The sequence below is a fragment of the Oryzias latipes genome, chromosome 2 (genome assembly GCF_002234675.1).
Source record: "Oryzias latipes chromosome 2, ASM223467v1".
NCBI lineage: Eukaryota > Metazoa > Chordata > Actinopteri > Beloniformes > Adrianichthyidae > Oryzias > Oryzias latipes.
The window spans coordinates 23,119,518-23,145,694 of NC_019860.2; the positions used below are offsets into that span (position 1 = coordinate 23,119,518).

Sequence of the window (26,177 nt, forward strand, 5' to 3'; positions counted from 1 at the left end):
TATGTAATATATTTGCATTCCAAAAAAGAGCATATTTAATTTATGCAACAAAAAATACTTTTCGTTTATTGTATTGTTCTTTTTTTTTAAAATAATCTAAAAAAAAAACACACACAAAAAATACAACTTTTAATATATTTAGAGCATCAAAAAAAGAGCTTTTTCTTTTTTTGGACATTTCAAGTGTTCCGTTTTACATGTTAACATGATCTTTTTTCACTTTTTGCTTTCAAACGTCTACATTTTTGGTCCAAAAAAAGCGTCAATTTATCACAAAATAAATGACAAAATGTTAATTAAAAAAAAGAAGAGTTTGTGGAGGATGAAAAAAGCACTGCTCTTCATTGTGTTGGTGTGACAGCAGTGTGTGTTTTATTTATTCATTCCGTGTTTGTAGAAAGTTTGTAAATACTGATGAGTGAAAGCAGCCGTTAAACACCACTACTACTACTCTGATGGAACATTTTGACCACTAGCCCAAACCAAAAAATCTCCTCCAGAAGCAAAAAGGAAGTAGAATTTCTGATACTCTTTCAAAATAAAACACAAACTCAAAGAGGTTTTCCACTTTTCTTCCTCAAAAGTCCCGTTTGTTGTCTTTCTGCACCCGTGTACATAAATGTCGACCGCTTCATGTGGACTTCTTGTATATAAGGGCCTTGTTTTTGTATTGTGACATAAAGATTTTCACCTGTGGACCGTGTGTGGGTGGAGAAGAGACAGCAGCGGCTGCACCCCGGGAGCTCTGTGGTTTGGATTGTTGTTGTTGTATAGTGTCCTGCATGTTCCTCCATATTCCAGTATTTTATCTTAGTATAGCCAGTAGAGTAGAAACAAGCAAAATATTAAAAAAACCTGCATCAGCAAAGCGGCTGTCCGACTCTTTTGTGCGCGTCTTGGGGTCAGCTGAAGTGTTTGAGGATGAGCTGCTTGCGGAGCTCCTCCGCCTCGTCGTCCGCCGGCCTCTGCTTGGGGTCCCTGTGCTCCTCCAGGGGCTCGGTCCGCTCCAGGGTCCAGGCGTCCAGTCCGGACTGCAGGGAGACGTTGTGGAGGACGCAGCACGCCAGCAGGATGGACGAGCTCCTCTCCGGGGAGTACTGCAAGATCCGGAGAGGAGCCGTGAACACATCTGACCTCGTCTGGAGTTCAATTCAGGATTCAAATCAAAATTCATTTATAAAAGCCCGTTTCCTCTCCTTAAAGGGCTTTGCGTAAAAATGAAATGCATATTAAACAATAAAAAATCCAGAACAGAGGTAAAAGGAAACTGCAACAGAAGAGAAACTTACTTCAAAGCAAAGCTAAAAGAGCTAGAAGGAGCTGCATTTTCAGAAATAAACCCAGGGTTGATGCTATGTTGCTGAATGAAAATGAAACTTAAAGGGTAATAATTGAAAAACAAAACAAAGAAATGATCAAAGTTGATCATAAATAAAGTGAAAACGGCACAATAACAAAAAAACATGAACAACGCCAGAGCCGGGTATCGAACCAGCGAGCTTCTGCACCAAGGATGTCAATGGAGGCAGAAATCCTGGAATATCTGGAAAAGTTCAAGGATTTGAAGGACCAAAAGTCACAGCTGGAAAAAGCTGAAAGAACTGAACATTTGAATATTTGACAGGTTACAATAGCTGAGACATTGTAGGAGGAGCTAAGCAGCAAAAAATGGAGGAAGATGCCAGAATAAAGGAAGAAAAACAGGAAAACAATGCGTTGAAGGCTTTATTGCATTGAACCTGGTTGGTGGGGTCATGGCGTGACACCTGCGCTTCGGTGCACAATTTTGCTGGTTCGATTCCCAGCGCTCGCATTTTTCACAAAAATATTTTTATTGTTGTTGTGCTATTCTAACTTTATTTATGGTCAACTTTAATCATTTCTTTATTATTTTGCCAATTATTATCATTTAATTTTCATTTTTCTTCAGGAATATAGCATCAACCCTGCATTTTCTTCTGGAAATGCAGCTCCTTGTAGTTTTCTGATTAGTTGAAACATTCATCCAGTAATATACCTGCAGATATCCTTTAGTGCCATCCAAACATCTGAATCGGGTCTGGATGGCTCTGAAGGTTCTGTCCACGATCTCATGGGTGGCTGTGTGAGCCAGGTTATAGCGACACTCTGCGGGGGACTCGGGGGCCTCCACCGGAGTCATTAACCATTTCCTTAGAGGGTAGCGGCCGTCGCCTGAAAAGGGAAACGACGGTCACCGCCGAGATTTACGTCAGGAACCTCTAGTGAGTCATGAAGCGGCGGCTCACCCAGGAGCCAGCCCTCCTCGCTGTCCTGCAGCTGCTTGTAGAGAGCGGATCTTTCCAGAACCTCGGTGTCGTGGAGTCCGCCGGGCCAGTGCGTTTCTGCGCTTAGCAGCAAACCTCGGGCGTCGCAGACCAGCTGACAAGCCACAGAGTGAAATCCCTTCTTGTTGACGTATGAGGAGTCCTCGCTGTTTGGAGCTTTGATGGCCACCTGGAGAGATTTGAGAATCGCATCGATAGAAACGTGAACCCGAAGGCGTGAAGACAGTTTACCTGAACGCAGTCCAGCACCCCGAGAACACCTGGAATTCCTGCAACCCTCTGAAACTCCTGGAGGGACTGTTCTCTGCTGGACGGCTCTCTGTTCAGGAAACGTTCTGTTTATCAGTGTGGAGAAATCCACAACGAAAACCAAACCCCATCCAACCGTTTACCGATCGAAGGTGATGAACTGCGGGGCTTTCTCCACCAAGGCTTTGGTCACGTTGGAAACACATCTGGACATGGACGCCTGGCTGATTCCTATGATGTCCCCCATGGAGGTCTGGAAAGAGCCAGACGTGTAGAAGCCAAGCGCAGCCAAGACCTGCACCTCAGGACTGATGGCTCTGGACCTCTGCGTTCGTCTCCCGAGAGCCTGGAACGTCAAAACGTTAGGAAACACGAGGAAGGAGGAGCTGCAGCCAGGAAGACACCACACCTCTCTGAGCAGCTCCACCAGATACAGGATGAAGTCTCTCGGGAAGCTAAAATGCGTGAGGAGGAAACTGTCCGAGACCGAATCCAGGTCAAAGCGGTCCAGCGTTTTGTGACCTCGACCGTGGAGGAGAAGGTCACAGTCCAGAACAGCGATGGAGATGGCCATGATGCTGGGGAGAAGAAAGTCGGCTTAAATTTAATCAAATCTTTTCTTTTCTTTTTCACAATAGAACTTAAACCACAAATCAGATTTAAAAAAAAAGAGGGGTGGAATTGAGAAATCCTGTCGCATTTTTAGAATGTCCATTATCAGATTATTTTCTAGACTGACAATAAACTGACAACATTAAAAAAAAAACAGGAGATTAGCAGACAAAAACGCCCCAACATACAAACTAAAAGGCCAAACAGAACCAAAAAATGCATAATTTACAAGCGTTAGCAAAACTCGCCAACCGGTTAGCTTCCTAGCATTTAACACTTTCTTGTTTTGTGCTTCCTTTTTCTGACCAAACCTTTCTAAAATATTAGTTTGGGTGGTTAAAAACGTGCAAAGGGGTAGCTGTTTTAATCTGCAGATAACTCAGATTTAATCTTACCTTTATGTTCTGAATGCTAACACATTTTCCCATCAAAACAAAAACCTGGAAACAGCTCAATTTAATCCGAGGTTCCGCGGCCGCACATTCGAAACGATTTCTTTTTATTTTTTGAATTATTTTATTGTTATTATATTAAAAAACTGAATTTTTACTCGAAAATTTTTAATTATACGTTTTTCTTTTTTTAAAACAGCATTAATGTTTCTTTGTTGTGCTTAAATGTATTTTGCTGCTAGGTGATATTATGACGAAAGAGCCGACGCGACTGCGCAACTGCAATAACACGTCGACATGGAGAAAATAAACAGAAAAGTGGCACAGCCGTTGTTGACGCCAGAAACAGTCATGTAAATGTCTGTTTAGCGCGACTTTACGTGCTGTGCTTATCGACAGAAATAATATTTTATTGAATATCCGTCGATTCGGATGAAACTAATGTAAGTGTCGGGGTCTTTTGGACTTAAGTGAACGTTAGTCAGCTGTTAGGCTGTCGTTAGCCACAGGCTAATGCTAATGACTAAGTCAGTGTGTCGTCCCTCTTAAACTTTCGGTGATTCCTTCTTTAAAAGACAAATCTTCTCTTGAATTTGTCATTATTATATGTATTAAACCGCAACCAAATATTGTATTTTATATTTGTTCGTATTAATGACGGTTTCATCGAGGAGGCCCCACTTGTTTAGCTTAAAACAGCAGATTTATAAACATAAGTTGGTCGGTGAAAAATTGTATTAAAGTCGAAGTTTATTAAACATATATATTTTTTCCTGTTATAGCTGAAGACATGGCAAAGAAAAACATCCGGTCCAAATTCCGAGTTAAAGGTCAATACGAAAAAAAACCCTGTTTTAAATAAATCTTTATTGACAACTCAATGTTCAGACAAAGTTTGAACACACTTCAATATACATAGAACTGTTTGTGATTAGAAGTTTTACAGCTGTTTTCCCTCTATCAAAAATAAGACTTTCTTATATAGAAATACACAAAATAATATAATCAAATAAAGAAAAATAAAACACGATGTTTTTCTTGCTAGATATAATAAATTACTCAATTTAAAAGTGTTCTATAAAGACAAATACAATTATTTGGACCTTTTCTAACAACTTCTTTTCTGTGAATATAATATTTTGCCAAAATTATGATTTCAACTAAAACAGTTTCGATCTTTTTTGGGCGAGTTTTCCTCTGCGTTTGTGGCTGCAGTAAAACGTTCAAATGTGTGGTAAAAATGTCAAATCTGCTGGATTGTTTGGTGTGATTGCAGGTTGGTGGCAACATGGACAGTGACCTGAGTCCACAGGATAAAAAAGACCTGGACAAGTTCATTAAATTCTTTGCTTTGAAGGTAACAATCGAAATGTTTGCGTTGCTCCCCACAGTCAGACGTCCCCTCACATTTCATCGCATTGTTTATGAGCCTTTGTTGTGGTTGCAGACTGTCCAGGTGATAGTCCAAGCCCGCCTAGGAGAGAAGATTTGCACTCGGTCCTCTTCATCACCCACTGGTTCTGATTGGGTAAGACGTTTTGGGTTTTTTTAAAGTCTTTAATGAAATCTTTACTAATCTCTCCTGATACCTTTTTTTGTTTTTGACATATTGACTAGTTTAATCTGGCCATCAAGGACATCCCAGAGGTGAGTCATGAAGCGAAGAAGGCTCTGGCCGGCCAACTCCCGGGCATCGGGCGCTCCATGTGCGTGGAGATCTCCCTGAAGACGTCGGAGGTAAAGGCGCCGTTTTACCCCCCTGATGATGATGAATGATGATTGAAATGTTAAAGTGGGATCTTTGTCCTTTAGGGCGACTCAATGGAATTAGAGACTTGGTGCCTGGAAATGAATGAAAAGTGAGTCTTTTAGAGACAAAATAGTCAGGAATGAAGCTAAAAGTTTCTGTCAAATAATCTGTAGTTGAATCAGATTTCATGAGGATTTGTGGCAGTGATCCGCTGAACCGTATTTGTGTTTTTGCTGCAGGTGTGATAAAGACATAAAGGTGTCGTACACGGTCTACAACCGTCTGTCTGTCCTTCTGAAGTCGCTCATGGCCATAACCAGGGTGACGCCTGCCTACAAACTGTCCAGGAAGCAGGGACACGACTACGTCATATTATACAGGTGACGTCTTATGCTGTTTATCCTGCTGCAGCTCGGATTCAGGAGCTGCTGCCGCAGAATTTCTGTCTTATCTCCTCATACGAACGCAAACTTTTTCTGCTATTTTGAAAAGGCCTAATTGTTATTGGGATTATCAGCACGCCTGTATTAATAGAATCAATGTTTAATTATGTACAGAAGCAGGAGATTAGGTTTGATGACATTTTTTAGGTTTTTACTTCAAATTTAACAAAAACTATTCAGTTATTCGGTCTACCATAGAACAAGAAGAGAACAGGGACATCTAGTGGCCAAATAGAGTCATATCAGCCTCTAAAGTTTGATCATCTTGAAACTTTTATTCTACTACCCAGTATTTTCTGCCTCTTTAATATGAAGTTGGACGTTTTTAAATACATTTTTCTTATCAGGTCTTTTTATTTACTTTGAAAAAAACGTTTTATCTAAACTTTCTTGGAATATCTGGTTCCATTTTCTAGAATAATATCAAAACATGCTGAATAACAAATATACATATATATATATTTTACCACTAAAACATTAATATGTGTTAAAAATGGGATTAAATCTCACATTTATTCCCAAAACCATCGATTTTATGGTTTTCCATCCACTCTATGATTGTGTTTTTATTCAGAATAGGTACAAACTTTAATTTAAACCATATTTTCAGAGTATTTTCTTGTATTAATATTCATTATCAGGAACGTGGCGAGCATGTTAGTAAAGTTAATTTGACTTTTTGAAGTTAATTTTAGTTTTAAAAAAAGTAGTTCAGAAAAACACAATAAAAGTCTTTTGGTGTTTGTGTTCATATAAACATATTATTATAATCCAAATCTATTTATATATATAAGTAAACTGACCACAGAAGAGTTCTTTAGGACAATAAAAAGATGTTTAATGGAAAAAAAGACAATTTAAAGTCTCTGATAAAATTAAAACTCTTTCTGACAGAAAACCTCCATTTTTTGGTTTTTTTTTTAAAGTTTTATTTAAAATAAGTGAACACACAAACAGTTGTACTTTTGCTCAGCGTCTTAGAATCTCCCAAAGTACATTTGTTACTGATCCAAACGGCAGAATAAAATCATCGGGGAGCGGCTCAGCGATGAATCTGTGCGGTTTCAGGACGTTTCTTCTTTTCCTGTAGGATCTACTTTGGGGAGGTCCAGCTGAGTGGATTAGGAGAAGGTAACCGTGTCTTTGTCCTCATTTGATCTCACGTACGTACCGCCACGGGTAACTCACGGCGTTCCGCGCTCCCGCAGGTTTCCAGACGGTGCGCGTCGGGGTGGTGGGCACCCCCGTGGGGACGGTCACCCTCTCCTGCGCTTACCGCACCAACCTGGCCTTCATGTCCAGCAGGTGAGGTCACGGCCACATTAGTGGCGTTTCCGTCTTCCCGCCGCCTCATCTGAACGTGAGCCGCTTCACAGGCAGTTTGACCGGTCGGCCCCCATCCTGGGGATCATCGTGGACCACTTTGTGGACCCCCCCTGCAGCAGCCAGCGCCCCGCAGTCCTGGGACAGCCCTGCAACTACAGGTAGATCCCAGCCGGACCTGCAGATGACTACGGCCCAGCGGTCATCATCACCTGACCTCAGTGATGAAATGTTTTATTGGAGGCATCAGCAGAGAGGAAAAGAAGGTTTGAGGGCAGAAGAAACAAAAAGATCCAGAAATCTGTTCACGTTTATTTAAAAACGATAGACAGAGAACGTCATTTATGGATTCATAACAGCAGAAAGGACTAAGAGAGGGGGGCAGTTCTGTTTAAACTGCTACAAAGCGGGGCAGTTATGCGTTAAGGGAATGGTAAGACAAAATAAAAAGCTTAATAATTCATCCTGAATCCACAAACATGGAGCGGTTTCTGCTTCATATCCGTGAAAGTGTCGCTGCACGCCGAGCGTTTTGTTCTGGACGTGCGTCCGCTTCCTGCAGCTTCGGCCCCTGAAGCCCGTCTTTCCTTTCATTCGCCGCAGAGCCCCCGACGAGGATGACGGGGGTGCCTTCGCAGGAGTCCAGGACTCCCAGGAGGTCTGCACCACCTCCTTCTCCACCTCCCCGCCCTCCCAGGTCAGACCCCCCCCCCTGCTCTCCTCTTCTTTCTGTTTTTCATCGTTTCCCTCTGTTTCCTGAATATTTTGTTTTTCCTATCTTCTTCTGGGGGGGGGGTTGCTTGCATGGCCTCAGTGTGTCTGTACACTGAGCCCCTCCCCTTCTAAAATGTCCAAGCCCCTCCCTCTGGACAGTCTGCAGCTCCCATTGGCTCCTGGACTTGTCGCTCACACTGTGAGTCTTTAATTGGCTGTAGTAACTCCACCAGGTGTGGCAGTTTCCTGCTTCACCTGCTGCTCCTCATCCGCCCCTCTGGCGATCTCTGGTCCCTCCGTTTACCTCGTGGTTAATGTTTGCCCCGCAGATGTGCTCCTCCAGGTTATCGTACCAGCCTGGAGCTCTGCCCGGCGCCGCCGAGGTCCATCCCACCGCGGCCAACGCCGCCCAGGTGAGTGCAGGGCGGGGCATGAGGTCTTCTCCAGGAGTCGGAGAAAAGACTGAAGTTCCTTCACTGTTTTGATGCTTCAGGTGCTGCATGCTGGGAAAGAAGGCGGAGTCGGAGTGGTTCCCTGTCAGCCTCACGGGGCGGAGACCCACCTGACTGGGGAGCCCCCCCTCAACACCCCCGGCAGCAGGTTTGTTGTTTTATGTTTAGAGAGGATCTGAGGAAGACTCTGGTTTGATGGCCTTCATCCTTCCCCCCCCCCAGTGGTGATGATGAGGGTCTGTCGCGGAGCGCCGAAGAGCGAAGCGTCTCCCCGTCTGACCCGGTGGAGTACCTCAACGCTTTCACCCGGAAAGTCGGCGCCTTCGTGAACAAACCCAGCACGCAGGTGAGCCCCCGGAGCCGCCGGACCCCCCCGTCTGGTTTCTTCAGCGTTCTGAAACGCCGCTGCTTGCAGATAACGGCCGCCAACCTGGACCTGCCGTTCGCCGCTTTCGCCGCTCGGGGCCTGGACTCGGAGGGGAGCGATCCCATGGTAACGGCTGCGCAGCCGCACAAACCACCCCCGCCTTCGACTGCGCCGCTGATGCTGGTTTTTGTGGGTGCAGGTTCAGCCCCCGGAGTCCCCCCCCAGCCAGTCCCCCCTGCAGGCCAGCCTTCACTCTCAGGGCTCAGAGGGATCCGGGCCGCAGGACGACTTCGTCATGGTGGACTTTGTGAGTTCAGACTTCACATTCTGGAGTTTTTTATTGTTGTGTTTGTGCAGCAGCATGTTGCTCCTTTTCCGGTTCCCGAGGTCATTCTGACTCATATTTACCTGTTGAGGCTCCGCCCATTTCCATCTTTTCAACTGGAATCACATTCCCTTCAGAGAAGATCCTCAAAATGTAACTAAAGTAAAAACAAAAAATGAAAGATTATTAATTTATAAAACGTTTTACTTACATATAAAATGATCTAAAATTTCTTTAAACTCATTAAAAAAATAAGTGTTTATCAACTAGTTTATCAAGACCGACTTGAAGCCAGAATCTGATTACAAGTTAACATGACTCAGCGGTTTTACAGACTTCTGTGGTTTCTCAAAATTTTGGGTGTTTTTTTCAGCAAAGAATGGAAAAGTTTACGACAGTGTTTTGGGCCACTATGAAAGAATGAAAATACAAGAATACGGTCGTAAAATTATGAGAAGTCATAATTTTAAAAGAAGTTGTAATCTGCGGGAGAAACTAGACTAAAATTTTAATACCATAAGTTACAAATTGAGAACTTATGAGATTAATGTCATAGATTTATAATGTAAAAGTCTCTTTACTTTACTAAAAACTAAAAAAGAACCAATATTGTGTTTCAGAATGAGACGTCGATTGGATTTTCAAAATAAGAGCAGCCTCTAAAGACTTACAAGTGAACATGATTCTTTTATGACTTCCCTGGAGTCTTAAATCCAGAATAAATCAGAACCCAGAAGAACTTCGGTGACCAAAATTCTGAAGAACGTCTCCGATCTTTAAGTCAAAAACATCGGGTTGTTGAAGCTTCATCCGTTTCTGGAGAAGTCGGATCTGTTCTGCGTGTTTTGGATGGTTTCATGACGGAGTTCATTTTTAAATATCCGGCTGAAAAGTCTTGACTCCTCTGGTCCGGACGGGACGTGGTGGAGCTTCAGGAACCCGTAATCGTTGCTGCATCTTCTTCTGAATTCCTGCCGCCTTTGAGCTTCCATCCGCGTTTGTCCGCAGCGTCCGGCCTTCTCCAAGGACGACCTCCTGCCGATGGACCTGGGCACGTTCTACAGAGAGTTCCAGAACCCCCCCCAGCTGACCAGCCTGTCGCTCCACATCAGCTCCCAGTCCATGGCCGACGACCTGGTGAGCGGCGTTTCCGTTCCTCAGAGCGTCCGCTTCCCCCGGACTCTGAACGCTCGTTCTCTCCACGCAGGACTCGCTCCCGGAGAAGCTGCGCGTCTACGAGAAGAACATCGACGAGTTCGACGCGTTTGTGGACATGCTCCAGTAGGGTGAAGAACACTAGAAGGAGCTGGTACCGTCTCGTGAGCAGAACTCCCACTAAATCCCCTTTTATTGTTCCTGACCTTCACCGCCTCCATCAATACTCTGTTCCTCACAAACGTCTGGTAGTCGTAGACAAAGTGCACTAAACGTCTGGAGCGGCTCCTGAGACGGAGAATCTGCCCTCTACTGAGAGCGTTGAAGGTCGTCTCCACGCCGTTCTGAGGCTCCCAGCTGGTCTGGGACTCCGCCCCTTCCTTCTGTGTTAGCTTCCAGCCTCGGAGGACCTTCGGAGCCAGAACCTCCTCCTCCAGCGTAAACCTCATTCTCATGGCTGTTTCAGAAGCTGTAAGTTAATGTGTTGGTGTCCGAATAAAGCATGGCTGCTCCGCTCACGCCCCGCCTCTTCCGTCGTCAGCAGAAAGAAAACACCAGACCTGGTTCCAGTTAAGCCGAAGTCTAAAAACCTAAAGAATTCTCCAGAATTTTCCAGCCATCAGATCTGGATCTTTCACTCCCAGGAAGCATGCTGGGAAATGAGTCTTCCTACCCTGACGTGAACGATCAGGTGAAAACTCAACTCGTACCCACAGACTTCATAGAGAAATAACCAGCAGTTACTCAGTCCTCCTATTGGTCAGAAGAACCGATGCCTCTGTTAACGTCTCCTCAAACTGACCAATCAGATGCTTCGATTAAAAGTAGGTGGAGCCTGCTGGCCCCCCTCATCCCAACATACAAACAAGTTTGACAGATTTTGTGGTAGGGGTGTGGCCTTCCAACAAGCTCACTTTTGATTGGTGAAAGTGGTTGCCACGGAAACTTTCGAGTGACGCCACATCCACTCGTACCCGGCCCCAGATACAGTTGATGTAAACTCTTATAGCCGCGTCACTCAATCGCCACATTTTCCACGTATGACATTTCGGTTTTTCGGGCTCCACGCGTGATATACGGCGCTCATAAGTGGGGCTTTTTGCGTTTGTCATTCATCGATGTCCATCGAGGTTTTCAGCCAACGGCTCTTTTACACAAATTTCTGTTTTGAGCTGTTGAAAATGTTTGGTTGTGAATTCTGCAGCTTAGTTTATATGTAAATCTCACACAATGGTACGTGATTTTTGCGAGATGTAAAAATGAATTGCATATAAAGGCGTTTGTGTTCTTTGCGTTGTTTATTGGCACTTTTCTTGTGGTTCATTCGGGAAACATCTATAAAAATGTCACTTAAGGCCACATGTGACCAATTTCCCTCCGTCCAACACGAGCAAAACGTCGGCTGTGGCGGTGCGACTCGACCTTTAGGTTCCTTCACTAGAAGGTCGCTCTCATGTTCTCCGTTCTTTTGATTTCTGGTTGGACTCAAACACTCAAATGTGACGACGCTCAGGCTTCTTCTCAAATGCAGTTTATTAGCTTCTGGAATTTCATATCTGCAGGACTGAACGGGTCATAAAGTCGAGTGAACAGCAGCACTCCTTTACAAATACTCTACAGTCGAAGCTCCGAACTGACCTTCAGAGACGAAGGCCGGCGCCTCCAGCTGCTACCTAAAAGGGGCAAGAACATTTAAAAAAAAAAAAAAAGAGACAAAAATGTGAACATGTCCAAAGTCTGGCGGCCTGGACTACAGAACTCTAATGTTCTAACTCTTCTAACCGTTAACATGCTGCTACTGCTGAACGGACAGCCCCCCCACTTCCGGCAGAAAAAAAAGGCCATTTTCTCCCAAACCGTAACCATGGGAACACGGAACAAGAAAATACAAAAAAAAAAAAAAAAGAACAATCTTCATTTTCACATGGGCGGGCAGTGGTCGGCCCGTCCGCAGCCCCTTTAGCAGCTCAGTCCACGTCAACGTCCATTTCCTACGCCCCCCACCCCATGGCCCCCCTTAGAGTCCCACGTGGAGTCGTCCCGCCTGCTCCAAGTGTCTGAATGTACGTCTCTAGACGGGGAGGGGGGCGGGCCTTCACTTTAACAGATCAGAGCAGTAGGAAGAAAGGGGGGAGAGGGGGAGTCAGAGTCCAGGATCTTCTGGGTGGTTTTATTTTTTGGGGGGGAGAGGAAGGGAGGAGGGGCTCAGGCGGCGGCGTTCAGCAGGTCCTGGACCGCTTTCTGCTGCTTCTCGTTCAGACCGGAGACACACTGCGTCCATAAGCCGCCCGACACCTGAGGGACAGAGCACGCCGTCACACACGGGACAACACGCCATCAAACAGACGCCATTTTATGAATCTAGGAAACACGGCACCTGCACTTGGCGGATGACGTTGGCGAGCCGTTTGCTGCACGCATCTTCGTTCTTGATCGACTCGTTTGCGACGCCGTCGGCGATGATGACGAAGATCTTGGGGAGGTTGGCGTTGTCGGGCCCGAGCACGATGGGGTTGTTGCTGCAAAGAGGAGACGGGTCAGCGCGGGCGTGCGGGTCGGGACTCGGACCGCTTCGGGGTCAAACCCACCTCTCGATGAGGTCGCACAGGAAGTCGAAGGTGTGGACCGCCTCCTCCTTGTCCTCGTTTAGCGGCAGCCAGCCCAGCCAATGAGGGAGGACCTCGTTCACGTTGACGCACTCCGGGCGGAACCTCATGAGCTTTCCAACGGCGGAGATGCAGTTTTCCGTGGCGTTGACGTTCTCCTTGGAGCGCGAGTCCGGCGCCTGGATGACCGTGACCAGCAGGGGGAGCGCCTCTGCAGCGAGAAACCAGCGACCCCGTCAGCCGCCGTCTTTCCAGAGGAAAAACCTCAAACCACATTCAGGATTCATCTGAAACGTTCCCGGTTATTCCAGGTTTGTGTGATCGGCGCGTTTGCAGAAATGTTTTAGTTTATGGTAAAAAATTTGAATTCATCTAAAAAAAAACAGTTTTTATTGAACATTATTTATTATTGATGCGGCACAAAAGGCCTGAATTTGCAGCTTTTTTTTCTTAAATTCCAATATTTTTACCTCATTTTAATTAAAGGCTGTAGGGGGGGACACTATTAGTTTATTAAAAATGATATTTTATGCAGCACATAGAAAAAGGAATAAAAAAACAGCATTGACAATTATTTTTAAAACAGTGACTTATTTGTAAAATCCCAGCATGTTTAGTATAATTTACACAAAAAAAGATAGATTAATGTTTTCTTTAGAAAAACAACATTTTGGTTTATTAGATTTTCTTATATCCAGGGAACAAATGTTTTATTTTTAGGGGGGAAATTATAATAATGATGCAGTTTTTAGCCAAAAATCTAAAAACCTGTCAGGAGTTGTGGGCGGGACCAGTCACCCATAACTGAGAGCTCTCTGTTTACACCCTCTCCCTCTAGCTTACAGCCCCTCACAATGTTAGGAGTGCATGAGCATTATTGGAGGGGAAAAAAACTACAAGTGGATGCATCAGAATGGGGCGGAGCAGGAAGTGTGTCGCCCCACCCACTGCTTAAAAGAGATCTTTTTCAAATTGCTTTTTTTTCGTCAAATCAAACGATTTGATTTAAGAAATATTTAGAAATGCAACATTTGAGCTTAATATTGCTATTAAATGTTTTCCATCAGAAAAATGCCAGAAGAACTCGTTAAAAACTGTCTTTACTTTTACTTTTAAATGCATTTAAATTGTAATGTTTTAGTTTGAAACTGAATTCCACACTAAGAAAACAACCGTTTTGATTGGCTAGTCTGATGAACGATTGATCGGCAGGGACAGAATTTGTGTGATTGGATTAAGTTGCAGCTAAATTCCAGTGATTGGATGAAGTTCTGTGATCACATTATTGTGAAATCCCGGAAGATCCGATCAATTGATCAGAAAGATTTACTTCAAAGACTAAAGATGCTTTTGATGCATTCAATCATTCTGAGGGAGGGAGGAACATCTGGCATTACCCCCCCCCCCCCCCCCCCCCCTTGCCTCTAAAAGCCGATAAAGCGCCACCAGCGTTGACCTCTGCTCCTCCGAGCCGCTTCCTACCTGAGCAGAACGGGCGGTAGTTGTCCCCGCCGAACTGAGCCATGACCCCCACGCCGTACGCGGCCGCCTGCCGGACCTCGGGGCTCTTGTCGCACAGCGACTGCAGCATGGGCTGCAGGAAGTACTCGGCGTACTTGAAGGAGGCGGGGCTGCAGTGCTCCACCACGTCATCAAAGATGCACAGCCCCCACTGCCGGTCGGCCCACGGCTGGGCGGAGCTCTGCAGACAAAGCGGAGGCGGCCTTCACACGTCTGCGGCGGCGTCCAGCCGGAGGTCCCCGTGAGGAACACTTACTATGAGCTGAACGATGAGCTGCAGGAGCTGCTCAAACCACGGCAGCACCTTCTCCTTGTAGCTGCTGAACACCGAGTGCAGGATGTCCGACACCTTGGTCAGGATGTAGACGTCGTTCTCGTCCTGATGGACAAACGGCTGAGACCTGCAGCACTGCTGACCACCAAAAGACTCTTATTGTGAAGGAGTTACCTCGTCCTTCAGGGTCTCCTCCACCTGCTCGTCGTAATCCTCGTCCTGCCTCTTGGCTGCAAACGCAGACACAAGTTATAAACACACACGCAGGAGGTCAAAGGTCGCAGCGTGCTGATGCCTCACTCTGCCTGAGCTCCTGGTTCTTGAAATGTTCCTCCAGCTTCCCCTTCAGGATGCCGCCCAGCTCCTCGAAGTGCTCGTTGTTCAGACAGCCGTCGCCCATCAGCTCGATGCACTGGAAGCAGGAAACGCCGCTCAGGTTCAAGCGCCGCCGCGGCGACCGCGTTCACACATACGGCGAGGCCTCACCTTGGCGAAAGAGTGCATGATCTCCGACAGCACATCCGAGTCCGGCTCCGTGCCGATGGCCTTGATGAGCGCGTCGCACATGAACAGCCACATCTGGGTCAGGTACTCCGGGCCTCGGACCTGAGCGCACTCCAGGAGGAGAGGCATGGACTCGGCCGCCGCCACTCGCACGCGTGACACGGTCAAGGAAGCGCCTTGACTTATAAAACCCCCAACGTTTACGCCCCGACATCACGACCAGGAGAGCAGCCAAAACCCCGCCGTGGTTCCGGGACGGTCCGAGTCACGAGAACAAAAGGATATCATCGTGGAAGTAGAACTTGAGCAGAGGAACCATCAGCTTCACCACCTGCTCCGTGTAGCCCACAAAGCCCTCCTTCAGCTCTTTGGCATAACAAACCTGCAATGCGACAAGCAGGACACACAATTACAGCACAAAACACACAACTCCTGAAAACTTAACTCACGTTAACGGGAAAGAATTCAGTTGAATGGAGCTGAAATGTGTGCTAGAGGCTAAAAAACAACTAAACAAGAAAGAGTCAAATGTAGAGTCTGAATAATATAAAAATATTAAGAGATTTAAAAATAAATTACACAGAAAAACTTCACTAAAACAATAAAACCTTTTTTTAACAGGAAAAAATGTCAAATGGGGCTGAAAATGTGCTAAAAACAAAAAAACAAAAAAAAACAAAAAATCACAAAAATTAAGTGTACAAAAAGCTTAATAAGGAATAAATAAACTATTTGAATGAACTGAACAATAACAGAAAAATATAGAAATATTACCAAAATAAAAGCCAAATGTGCCAAAAAGAAAAAGGGCCCAAAAGTGGCCGAAGAGCAAAAAAGTCAAAGACATTTTACCTCAAGGGTTAGTCAGAAGTCTAATGGACTAAAAATCACTCCTAAACTAAAAATAACTACAAAAATAAATAAATGTGCTAAATTAGCTAAACTTGCGTTGAAAAACATGAAGATAAATATGAGATTAATTGAGCAAAATTACGAAATTAGCTACTAAATGCCGACTAAAAAGGCAAAACTATAGAAACAATTGACTTGATTTAAGTCTAAGTCTAATTGACAGTTAACTTGAATAGACTTTCAAAATAAACTCCAAAAGAGGACCAACTGTCAAAAAAAAAGATTTTAGTTTTTTCCCACAAACTTCCTCCTTATGGAAAGTCTTCAAACACAAACTACGGGCCGGCGTCTCACCAGCATCTGGCAGGCCGTGGCCTTCTCCTCCAGCCCCGCCGTCTTGATTCCGAAGCTCTGCTGGTCTCCCAGGTTGACGAACTCCCAGCCGTCGTCCTCCGACATGTCCTCCATGTCCTGAGCTGTAGACACGCGTCAGTCCCACCGCCCGCCAACCCGCCGCGTCTGCGCATCCAGAGCGGCCACTTACTGTCCAGCAGCGCCACCTCGGGCTTGATGGAGGCGGTCTTCATGAGGGGGCCCATCACCACGGGCAGGTACTGCTGGAACTCCTTCCCCAGGATCTTACACATCCGGGCCCAGGCCGAGATCATGTAGGAGATCTGGAGGAGGGGGAGGAGCACACTGCAAGGGGGGCGGCTTCACACACCTGAATAGCTCAGTGTTAGGCTCCTCCTACCTGAGGGTCGTCGTCCTCCAGGTCGTTGAAGTCCGTCTGGGTCTTGAGGAGCAGCTGCATGACGGCGGACGCGTCTGGCATGAACTGGACCGGAAGGAAAAGGCAGAATGAGGAGGCGGAGCCGAAGACAGAGAGCCGTCCCCCCTCCCAAGAAAAACCCACCTTCTCCTTTCCGACAGCCAGGCCGATCAGGCTGATGCACTCGATGGTCTTTCCCCGCAGGAGGCGGAGCTCCTTCTGCATGGCGTTTTCCACGATGTGTTTGAGGGGGGGCATAAAGAGGTCGTAGTACGGCACGAACTTCTCCTCTGCGGTGTCGGCCACGGAGGCGATGGACGTCACCACCTGCTCCAGCACCAGCTTGTTTCCCTTCTGGATCAGCTGGAGGAGAAAATATCCCATGAGGGGGCGGAGCTCCTGGCGGACGCGTCAAACCCCGGAAAGCGCGCCTTCACCTCGTTCAGCTTCCCCACCATGATGACGTGGAGGTGCTGCAGCAGGTTGTCCAGGTACGGGATGAGGATAGACTTGGGACAGTCCTCCGTGAAGTTTATGAGCGCCGCCGCGGCGTGCGCCTGCACCCGGGGGAAGTTCTGGTCCTCCATGGTCTGGAGCAGCGCCGCGATCACCTGGAGGAAAAACCACAGAAGCTCCTTCACGTTCCCGGCCTGATCGGGACCGGCTTCAGGAAGTCGGAGCACCCACCTTATCGTGGAACTTCTTCTGAAACGTTGGAGCGAAGTCTGTGGCCATCTGTCCAATGGCGTTGCAGGCGGCGTAGCGCACCCTCGGATGCTGCGGACAAGAAGGAACTTAGATACACCTCCTGCAAGCCACACCCCAGAGGAGCAGGCCCCTCCCCTTACAAAGTCGGAGCAGAAGAGGAGCACGTAGCTGACGATCTCCTGGAGGATGGCCTCCATCTGCTGGTGACAACCCTCGCCGATGGCAGACAGCGCCATCAGCCCCGCGTGCCGGTACTTCCAGTCGGCTGCACACACGGGTAAACACGTTAAGACCCCGCCCCCTCCATTCGTTTAAACCCCCCACTCCCAGAGGGGTTTCCTCACAGTTCTGCAGCATCTGCATGATGTGCTGCTTGATGATGGGCAGGATGATCTTCCCTCCGAGTCCGCAGGCGATTCTGTCCAGAGCGCTCTCCCCGGCCACGGCGTTGCTGCAGACAAACGCCCCCCTGTCAGCGGGACCGCAACAGAGAGAAAAAAGGGCGGGGTCCCTGCAGGGCAGAGCCTCACCTGTCAAAGTCATCGTCCTCCAGCTCGTCGGCCATCGCCCACTCCTCGTCATCCTCCAGGTCCACCATCATCGCCAACATTTGAGGCACTGGGGAGGCAAACCAAAAATGATTCTCCTTCCTTTACAGCTTAACTGATTCATTATTTGAAAAACAAGTGAGAAGAAACTGGAAAATGTGTCCACATTTATGCCGAATGTAACTCATCAAAATTCCATCTGAAAGAGGATTTACTGGAAGAATCTCCTCACCGCTCTGAGCCACGATCGCCGTGTGTTTCCTCAGCATGGCGGCCGCCGTCTCCGACAGCGTGACGATGACCTCCAGGGCCAGCTGCCTCTGCATGTTTGCCAGGTTTGTGTCGGAGCAGAGCTGCAGGGGGGCGGGGGGGCACAGGTCAGACATGGCCGGGTCACCGTGGAGACGGAAGGGGGCGTGTCGGAGCGTACCTTCAGGCAGAGCTGCAGCGTGGCCTCCAGGTTGGGCCTCAGGTATTTGGGCGCCGTGTCGGCGATTTCCACCAAAGACTTGAGCACGGAGTCGTCTCCCTGATAGCACGACTCGTTCACCACCTGCTCAGAAAAGACGTGCGTTGGTGCAGGCGGCGCCGCCCACAATCAGGGCAGATGAGGAGGATGTTTGACAACAGCCTCCCAGGATGATCCCGGTCTGTTCTGGACGGTGACACGGGTCACCCACGGTCACGGATGTTCTGCTTCATACCTGCAGGATTCCCGGCAGCAGGTCTGCAAAGTGCTTCAGCAGCGCCGTGTTTCCTTCGTTGGACAGAACGAACGCCGCTGCGGCCCGAGCGGCCAGATTCTGAATCTACGGAGAAGACGGCGACACGTTCTGCAAGACGGAAACAGCCACGGTGGGGGGAGGCGTGGGGCGCGTCTGGGCTCCTACCTGGGGGTGGGCCTGGTCCTGCATGCACTGAACCAGCATGCGCTTGATCACCTCCAGGTAGTGCTGCTGCTGGTTGCCGAAGATTCCCGGGAAGTTCCTGAGGAAAAATGTGACGAAGGACCGGTGAGCTTCAGAGCAACCGTGGCGGACGAAGACCCGAGTCGGAGGTGGGCGGAGCTCACCAGAAGACGTGCAGGGCGGCTTCCCGCAGCCCCACGTCCTCGGAGTTCACAGAGTCGAACAGGAACTTCAGCACCTCTGGCCACTGGTTGTTCCCATCGTCATCTGAAGGAACAGGAGTCAAAGTTTCAGAGTGAAGACTCGGAATGGCCGAACGCGGCGCCGGAGGAGCTCGGCCGTACCCACGAGGTTCCTGCAGAGCTCGGCGGCGATGTCGCAGACCTTCTTGCGGATGTTTGGCGAGCTCTCCTGCTGGATGCTGCTCAGCAGCTCCGTCTTCACGGCGGTCTGCATCTCCAGGGTCAGACCCGGGTAGATCTCCTCGAAGGAGGAGGACAGCAGCCGCCGGAGCAGAACCGCCGCCATCTGTCTGACCTGAGAGCGCAGCAGCTTCAGACTTCATGACCAAGTGTGAGGCTTACAACTAAAACAAACCCAATAATAACTCCCAAATGGAACATCTTACAAAAATGAAACTAATAAACAAAAGAGGAGGGACGGGCATGTTTGTGTGACAGTCACTGCTGCTGCTCCAATTTCAGGACTAAAAATATCGCCGCTGAAGTCGAGAGCAGCAAACGCGGCGTCTCAAGCAGCTGGCAGTTAACTAAAACCAACCTGAGGGGGGCATCTGAAATACAGAAGATCTGCCCCCTGTCCAATGCTGTTACCCTCCTCTCTGAAAGTCTCTTAGAGGCTTCGGGACAAACCTCTTCTGCGGCCGAAGCATCCCTGATGGCGTGCAGCAGGAAGGAGATCTTGTTCTGTCCTGGGATGTTGTCGTACGTTTCCTGCAGGAGAGCAGACGGATGAGGGGGGAGATACCGGGGAATCAACCCCCAAACGACTGACAACGTAAAGCTTTTTAAAATCCACATTTCTGAGTGTCTGAAAGACAGACTAGAAAAGCCAGAAACCCTGAAGCTCCTTTGAGATGCAAATCTGGAGGCGAACCAAACAAAAGACAATCGTCAAGAAAAGACTGAACCTTCAGGACGCCATCAACGCAAAGACTGACGTCTGGGTGGAGATCTTTACATTACAGAAACGGGACGGGAGGAGAACCGGTGCAGCAACACCAGGAGGAGGTAAAGTCCTCAACCAGTGGAAGGGAATTCAAATGAAACTGAAATAGTCTGCCAGTAGAAAAATAATCAAATAGCTGCTAAATTACTGAATCGTCGAACAAAAAGACTTTTATTCTTAATGCAATTTAAACTGAAGAAAAAGGAACCCAATTTTTTACCTTATGTGCCTATTTTAATCAAGTTTTTAAACTTAGCTCAATAAAAGTGTATTTATTCATCATTTTCTGCCTGCAATTTCATAAGATCTAACTAAAGGATGTTTTTATGTATTTATAGGAGTATAAATATAATATTTAGTACTATAAACAGTAAGTTTCTTGTCTGATTAAAGGATTCAGGGTGATGACCTCCATCATGCCTTCATGTTACAGGCAGCATCAGTATTCAACCAAAGTACTGGAGGCACTAAAGCAGATGGAGGTGGTTTTTTGGAAGGCCATAGAAGTGAGTTCCGGACTGGATAAAGGGGGGCTTAGCACCGCGGCGGTCAGTCTGTGCTCTGTAAAAGAGAAATGCTGACTGGACGCTCCACCACAGCCCTGCTGCTGGACGTGGATGTGTGTGCAGGGAAAGGACACGCCGGGAAACTCAAACAAACCCCGGGAGAATCCAGAGAAAGTCCCGGAGCTGAGCGGGACTAGCGTTTCCAACAGGCGGGTCAGGAGTCCGTCCGTTCAGACGGTGGACACGTTCCTACTATGAATCAGCGCTAGTAGTAGCTGTGGATTCCAGCTAACAGACCTACTAGCAACATTCGTGGCTACTTAGCTCCACGCTACTTCCTGTGTACATCTTGCTAGATGACTAGCTTCAGAATCAGCTGGAGAGTCTGCTCAAGCAGCGGAGAAAACAGGCGTTTCACTTTCTACCGGAGCCCCCGAGGGACACGCGGACCCACGCGTTCGCGTGTGTGCCCGGTGTCACGGGCGGGCCGGTGATCTAAAGAGCTCCTTTCTGACCGCTAAACTACGCAACATGGTCCGCTACAGTTCGCACATGGGCTCGCGCTCTGACGTGCGCTCGCGCTGCCAGCAGGAGTTAGCGGTTAGCACACACAGCTAATCCCGTCGTCCAATTTTCGGAGGCCTCTCAGACTGTGTCAGCCCCGTTGAGTCTTCTTACCTCCGCTTGTTTCCTGACATTGTTGTCGGGGCTCATGAGATTACCCAGCAAGAGGTAGAACTGCTGCTGCTCCGCCATTGCCGTGAGATCAGAAAAGACCAGCCGGGCGGAGAAACGGCGAAAAGAACCCGGCAGATCTCGCTTCGGTCACACAGCCCGAGTGAAGAGCCATTGGCTGATTAAATCAACGGTAGTCGCCGCTGATTGGACAACGGGCCTTAGCCAAACGTATGTCATTGGTTGCTATGGGTCCTCCGCGCTTGTTGGTAAGAATAGGCGCAGAAAAGTGAATGGACACTTTCTATTGGTTACAAATAAATTACTAAAGCGCGGGAGTTTATGACGTCACCACACAAAGATGAAGCTCAGAACCCCCCCAAATAAATGTGACCATCACAATGATCTAAGCCAAAATGTTAAATTTTAGAAACATATATAATTATTGTTCTCACTTTTTAGGGTATTTTTTGTGTTATTTATTATCTATCGGCTGTTTTGATTGAGCTATAAGATCACTTCCTCTTTTTTGGTATCAATAAACTTTTATTCTGTTTTTATATGATCCTGAAAAAGAAACAAACAAAAAATACTCAATGTGCACTGAAAACATTTTTAGTTTTTCTAATATTAATAACAACAAAGTAAAAAATAAAAATCTCATTTGATTAAAATGTCTTTAATTATATTTTTATGCAGAAAAATACAGGAAAAAACAATTTCTAAAAAAAAACTCAATGAATGGAATAAATATAAATTTGAAAAAAATACATAAATACGGGGGGTTTTAGAAAAAAACTATAGTCTCTAAGTTTTTGTTACATTTTATTCAATTCTTACATTTGATTTAGTAAAATAAAAAGTAGTTTATTTGTAATATATAGACAGACCGACTGATTGATAGATAGATAGATTTGATTAAGATAAAAAAATAAAATATTCAACGTTAAATATTTTGATAAATGAAAAATATATATTTTAAAAAATTCCCAACATTCCCAATCATCAGCAAGTGTTATTGCAAATATCTTGTGTTTTGTTTTTAAACTGATTGAAAAAGGCCCAGAAATTTAAATAAACACCAGATTGAACATTTTAGCCGGAAGTGATCAACAATTAAACATTTAACAAACAAATGATTACCGTAAGTGTTTCTGAATTTTTGTTTCACAAAAAGTCCAACAGTTTTCTATCCCTGTTGAAACGTAATGTTCATTGAAGGAAGGAAAAAATGAAGTTTTCTACACGTTTTTTTTTCATACTTTATTCATAACATAAAATTTACATAAAGTAAGGAATATAAAACAATAAACTGTACATCAAAATTTCAATATGAAGCCCAGAGGAATTTGAAAATAAAAAAATAAAAGTACATTTCTAACCCTTAACTAATCAAGCTTTGACCTAAAACAGGAACATCCCACTGGAAACTCAAATACAACCTTATAAATTATAAAAACTTTTATAAAAAGAAAAAAAATAAATCACTTATTCTTGAAATAAAAGCGATACAGTACCTGTCTCCTATTAGCAGATGGGAGTGGTTCAAATGCTTGGCTAGGAGAAAGAAAAAAAAGTTCCGACTGAAATCATTTCGTAATTAAACCGATTTTGTAATTGAACTCACCTAAGTGAGGAGAATGTCATTGAAATTAACCCACTTAAATTTAAAGTAGAAGATTTCTATACAGAAAAAGCAAAAGGAGCATTTATTCATTCAACGGCAAAGTGGATTGAAGATGGAGAAAAAAATTCAACTTGCTTTTTTAACTTGGAAAAAAGTAAAAAAAATCTATCACCAAGTTGCAAATTGAAAACGCTCAGGTCAAAGGCCAAAACATTATTAAGGATTATATCACTAACTTTTATAAAAAACCTTTATACTTCTCATTATTCAAGTCACATCACCTTGTTTTTTTGAAAAGTCAATTCAGGATAAAACTCCTAAAACAGAGAAGAAATTCAAAGATTTCACAGAATCTGACCTCACATAAGATGAACTTCATACGGATGTTTTCCAAACGACCAGTGGGAAGTCACTGCGACCTGATGGAATCATGATGGAATGACATCAAAGAGATGTTTGTCTATGCATTCAAGGAACGCATAGACAAACATATGTTATCACCTACAATGAAAAGAGGCTTTACATCCCTTTTACCAAAACCAAAAAATGTCAAAACCACCATGGAACAATACAATGAAATCTAACCACACTTCCCAGAATTGATCATTAATAACATCCCCTTAAAAGATTAAATAATGCAACAATAAATCAGTAACACTAACCTTTTAACCCGACATTTTCTACAACTTTAGTACAAACAATAGATCCGACCTAGAAACCACCCTGATGAACAATTCATTTTCTTTATACACAGAATACCAGCTTGCATCTAAAACGACAGAAACGCTTTTTAAAATTATATCAAATTTGCCCCGCTGGAGATTTGTTACATAAAAGATTTCAATCCGAACCATGTATTTTCTGTTCATCTGAAACATTAAAACATCTCTTTTATTGTTGCAAACAGATAAAAACATTCTGGACTGGTATTTATTATTGGTTGTCACTTAAAGTTTTTGATATTCCCTGTTTTTCTTTACCTGATGCTCTCTTCTTTATGGAAAACCTGGACCCGGAGGTTTCTGATGTCATCAATCATGTTATTACTTTGTGCAAACACTTCATTCATTTATGTAAATGGAAAAAAAAACATGCCTTTTGTTTAGTATGTTTTTTATGTATTTTTCTGATTATTTTCAGTGTCTTAAGAAAACAAGAAAACAAGAAACAAGAAACAAGAAAACAAGGATAATTTATCAAAATATAATTTATCAAAATATATCTAAACTGTTGTTATTTTAAATTCTTCCCTTGCCTTCTTGCCTTGTCCTTACAGAATTTTAATGTTTTTTATTTTATTTTTTATACTTTGGGATGTGCATTTCAAATGTTTGCTCACCCTAACTTAGATTATATGTATATGAATAAAAACAAGAAAAAAGAAAAGAAGAAGAAAAAATTGTGCAGTCCCCCACTCCGACTTACACTCCAACACAGTAGGTGGCGGTATTGCACCTACTCGTTGTTAGTCCCGCAGCAGAAGAAGAAATTTGAACCATTGGCGGTCATGGGGAAGTGTTCTCTCTCTTTTATACTTTTGTTCTTTGTATCAAAAGGTGGGTGAAATAATGTGGGTTTTTTTTGCATGAAGTGCAGACAATTATCTTGCTCTTATATTTTGTCTAGAAATACTTCAATTCAATTTGAAGCCCAAATTCACAACAACAGTCTCAATGATCGGGATTCGTACCTACCTGTGTGAACTTTCCACCACTCGACCGCTCTGCCTTTGCACGATGGCCACCCCAGTAAACTCAAATAGAAACTTACTTTTGTCTGATGTTGTCAGAAGTTGGTTTTCTGAGTAACTTCAATGCATTTTGACAGTTTTTTTTCCACAGAATTACTTTTGTTTTGAAAAGTTCTTGTGTGGAGGTGATCAGGGATTTCATTATATATTTTTTGCTCTTTGAATATGCATTTACTTGATTGCATATATATGCATGAACATTGTATTGGGCAGTGTGGTCGCTTGCTGCAAAGGGAACAGTGAAATCTCTGCATGCATCACCAGATGAGAAGTGCTGAGGTCAACGGCAGAACCGTCAGTGCTTCCTGCTCTGTCTGTGGAACAGAGACACCTGGTCAAGTGCAATGGTGTCCCATTTTATTGTGTTACCATCTACATGCCTGTGTGTTGAAATATTTCTGGACAAGACTCTGAACCCCATGTTGCTCCTGATGGGCATAGGTTGGTGCCGGTGTCCTGCAGTGCAAAGCTTATTTTCTCTCTGTGCTCCTGCAGGTGAGACATCCGTGGTTCAAACACAGCAGACTGTGACGGCAGCAGCTGGAGGAGAAGCTCATCTCAGCTGTCGACTCACTCAACCTAAAGACGTCCTTCAAATCACGTGGCAGAAAATTGTATCGGGAGTAGAGGAAAACATAGGATCTTACAGCGAGCTGTATGGAGAAAGAGTGGTTTCTAAATTCAAAGGAAAAATCCTCATCAGCAGCTTTGGGATGCAGAACAGCTCCATCGTTGTGAGGAACGTTTCAGAGGAGGACGGAGGATGTTTTCTCTGTTTGTTCAACGCAGACCCTGAAGGGGCTCTGAAAGGAAGAACCTGCCTCCAAGTCTACGGTAAAAAGATGTTGGAGCTTCTTCCATCAGGTCTGGATGTGGAACCCGGATCTGTTCACGGCCGTGGCAGTAAGTTCCTGCTGTGATGTTGGTGCTTCTCTGTTTGAATCAACATCTAATAGAGCTTCTTTCTTCTGGAGGACTGGCTGTAATATTGATAGCAGTCATGGTGGGAACAGGTGTAATCTCTGCCCTGATCTTCTACATGTGGAGATGTCATCCACAGAAAAGGTATTTCTGTCCATCAGAGCTGATCACATCTGTGTCTGTTTGTGTGCTAATGTGTTTTTATCACCTTTTAGGTCATTTTGGGGGAAAAAGTAAGACTCCATCCTTTCTATCAGTCCTGACCTGCAAAGATACTTCTCACTTTTTAGTCTTTAAATGTTTAAGCAGTTTCCATTAACATCAGCTTCATTTTAGGTTTTATTTTGTTTGTTTATTTTGTTTTATTTGTAACAGAACTGAACGACCTTCAAAGACTGAGGAGAAAACCACCAAGTACAGTCAAGCCTGGGATTCAAATAAGTCATTTCAAAAATGATGTTTTTTTATTGGTGGGTTCTCAGTATTTTTGTGCAGAAAAATCGATTCTGCAATATTTCATTCATCAATACTTGTATGGATTCCAAATGCTGCCAGGATGATATGTATCTAATTATTTCTGAGCGTCCTTCAGCGTCTGACTCTTGTTTTCCACTTAAACCTCTGACCGCTAGATGGCAGCAGAGAACACGGAGCCTCTTTTAGCAGCTCTACACCCACAAAACTACAAGATCTAAGCAAGATGCAGCTTTTTTTGCTGTTATGAGACAT

The 26,177-nt window shown here is 45.2% G+C and overlaps 4 protein-coding genes across 5 annotated transcripts; 2 read left to right on the plus strand and 2 right to left on the minus strand.

The window, feature by feature from the left end:
- Positions 1-116: 116 nt before the first annotated feature.
- Positions 117-3,827, minus strand: LOC101157757 (putative nuclease HARBI1). The gene is made up of 7 exons (XM_004066616.4): positions 3,563-3,827; positions 2,965-3,133; positions 2,699-2,901; positions 2,538-2,625; positions 2,268-2,475; positions 2,018-2,193; positions 117-1,097 (listed from the first exon to the last, which is right to left on the minus strand). The coding sequence occupies exons 2-7, from the start codon at positions 3,127-3,129 to the stop codon at positions 903-905; spliced, it is 1,035 nt and encodes a 344-aa protein (XP_004066664.1). The 5' UTR covers positions 3,130-3,133; positions 3,563-3,827; the 3' UTR covers positions 117-902.
- Positions 3,828-3,841: 14 nt separating this feature from the next.
- On the plus strand, positions 3,842-11,365 carry atg13 (autophagy related 13). Of its 2 annotated transcripts, XM_011485541.2 has the most exons (18): positions 3,842-4,002; positions 4,836-4,916; positions 5,007-5,087; positions 5,177-5,296; positions 5,372-5,418; positions 5,549-5,689; positions 6,843-6,883; positions 6,961-7,057; positions 7,129-7,236; positions 7,679-7,772; positions 7,890-7,988; positions 8,119-8,202; positions 8,283-8,389; positions 8,464-8,587; positions 8,657-8,734; positions 8,808-8,915; positions 9,942-10,070; positions 10,141-11,365. In XM_011485541.2, the coding sequence occupies exons 2-18, from the start codon at positions 4,848-4,850 to the stop codon at positions 10,216-10,218; spliced, it is 1,605 nt and encodes a 534-aa protein (XP_011483843.1). In that variant the 5' UTR covers positions 3,842-4,002; positions 4,836-4,847; the 3' UTR covers positions 10,219-11,365. The 2 variants fall into 2 exon arrangements, with proteins under 2 accessions (XP_011483843.1, XP_004066665.1); XM_004066617.3 differs by lacking the exon at positions 7,890-7,988.
- Positions 11,366-11,603: 238 nt separating this feature from the next.
- Positions 11,604-21,334, minus strand: ipo5 (importin 5). The gene is made up of 26 exons (XM_023966364.1): positions 21,154-21,334; positions 19,654-19,734; positions 19,126-19,318; positions 18,946-19,048; positions 18,764-18,860; positions 18,578-18,682; positions 18,304-18,426; positions 18,106-18,226; positions 17,856-17,943; positions 17,670-17,776; positions 17,466-17,590; positions 17,305-17,394; positions 17,055-17,228; positions 16,762-16,980; positions 16,600-16,683; positions 16,390-16,522; positions 16,200-16,321; positions 15,279-15,375; positions 14,976-15,148; positions 14,790-14,901; positions 14,664-14,719; positions 14,472-14,594; positions 14,177-14,396; positions 12,677-12,905; positions 12,466-12,607; positions 11,604-12,383 (listed from the first exon to the last, which is right to left on the minus strand). Exons 1-26 carry the CDS (start codon positions 21,229-21,231, stop codon positions 12,294-12,296), a joined length of 3,285 nt encoding a protein of 1,094 aa, XP_023822132.1. The 5' UTR covers positions 21,232-21,334; the 3' UTR covers positions 11,604-12,293.
- Positions 21,335-24,176: 2,842 nt separating this feature from the next.
- Positions 24,177-25,914, plus strand: LOC111949319 (OX-2 membrane glycoprotein-like). Its single transcript, XM_023966386.1, has 4 exons — positions 24,177-24,333; positions 25,023-25,430; positions 25,502-25,592; positions 25,664-25,914. The coding sequence occupies exons 1-4, from the start codon at positions 24,285-24,287 to the stop codon at positions 25,683-25,685; spliced, it is 570 nt and encodes a 189-aa protein (XP_023822154.1). The 5' UTR covers positions 24,177-24,284; the 3' UTR covers positions 25,686-25,914.
- The last annotated feature ends 263 nt before the right edge of the window (positions 25,915-26,177 follow it).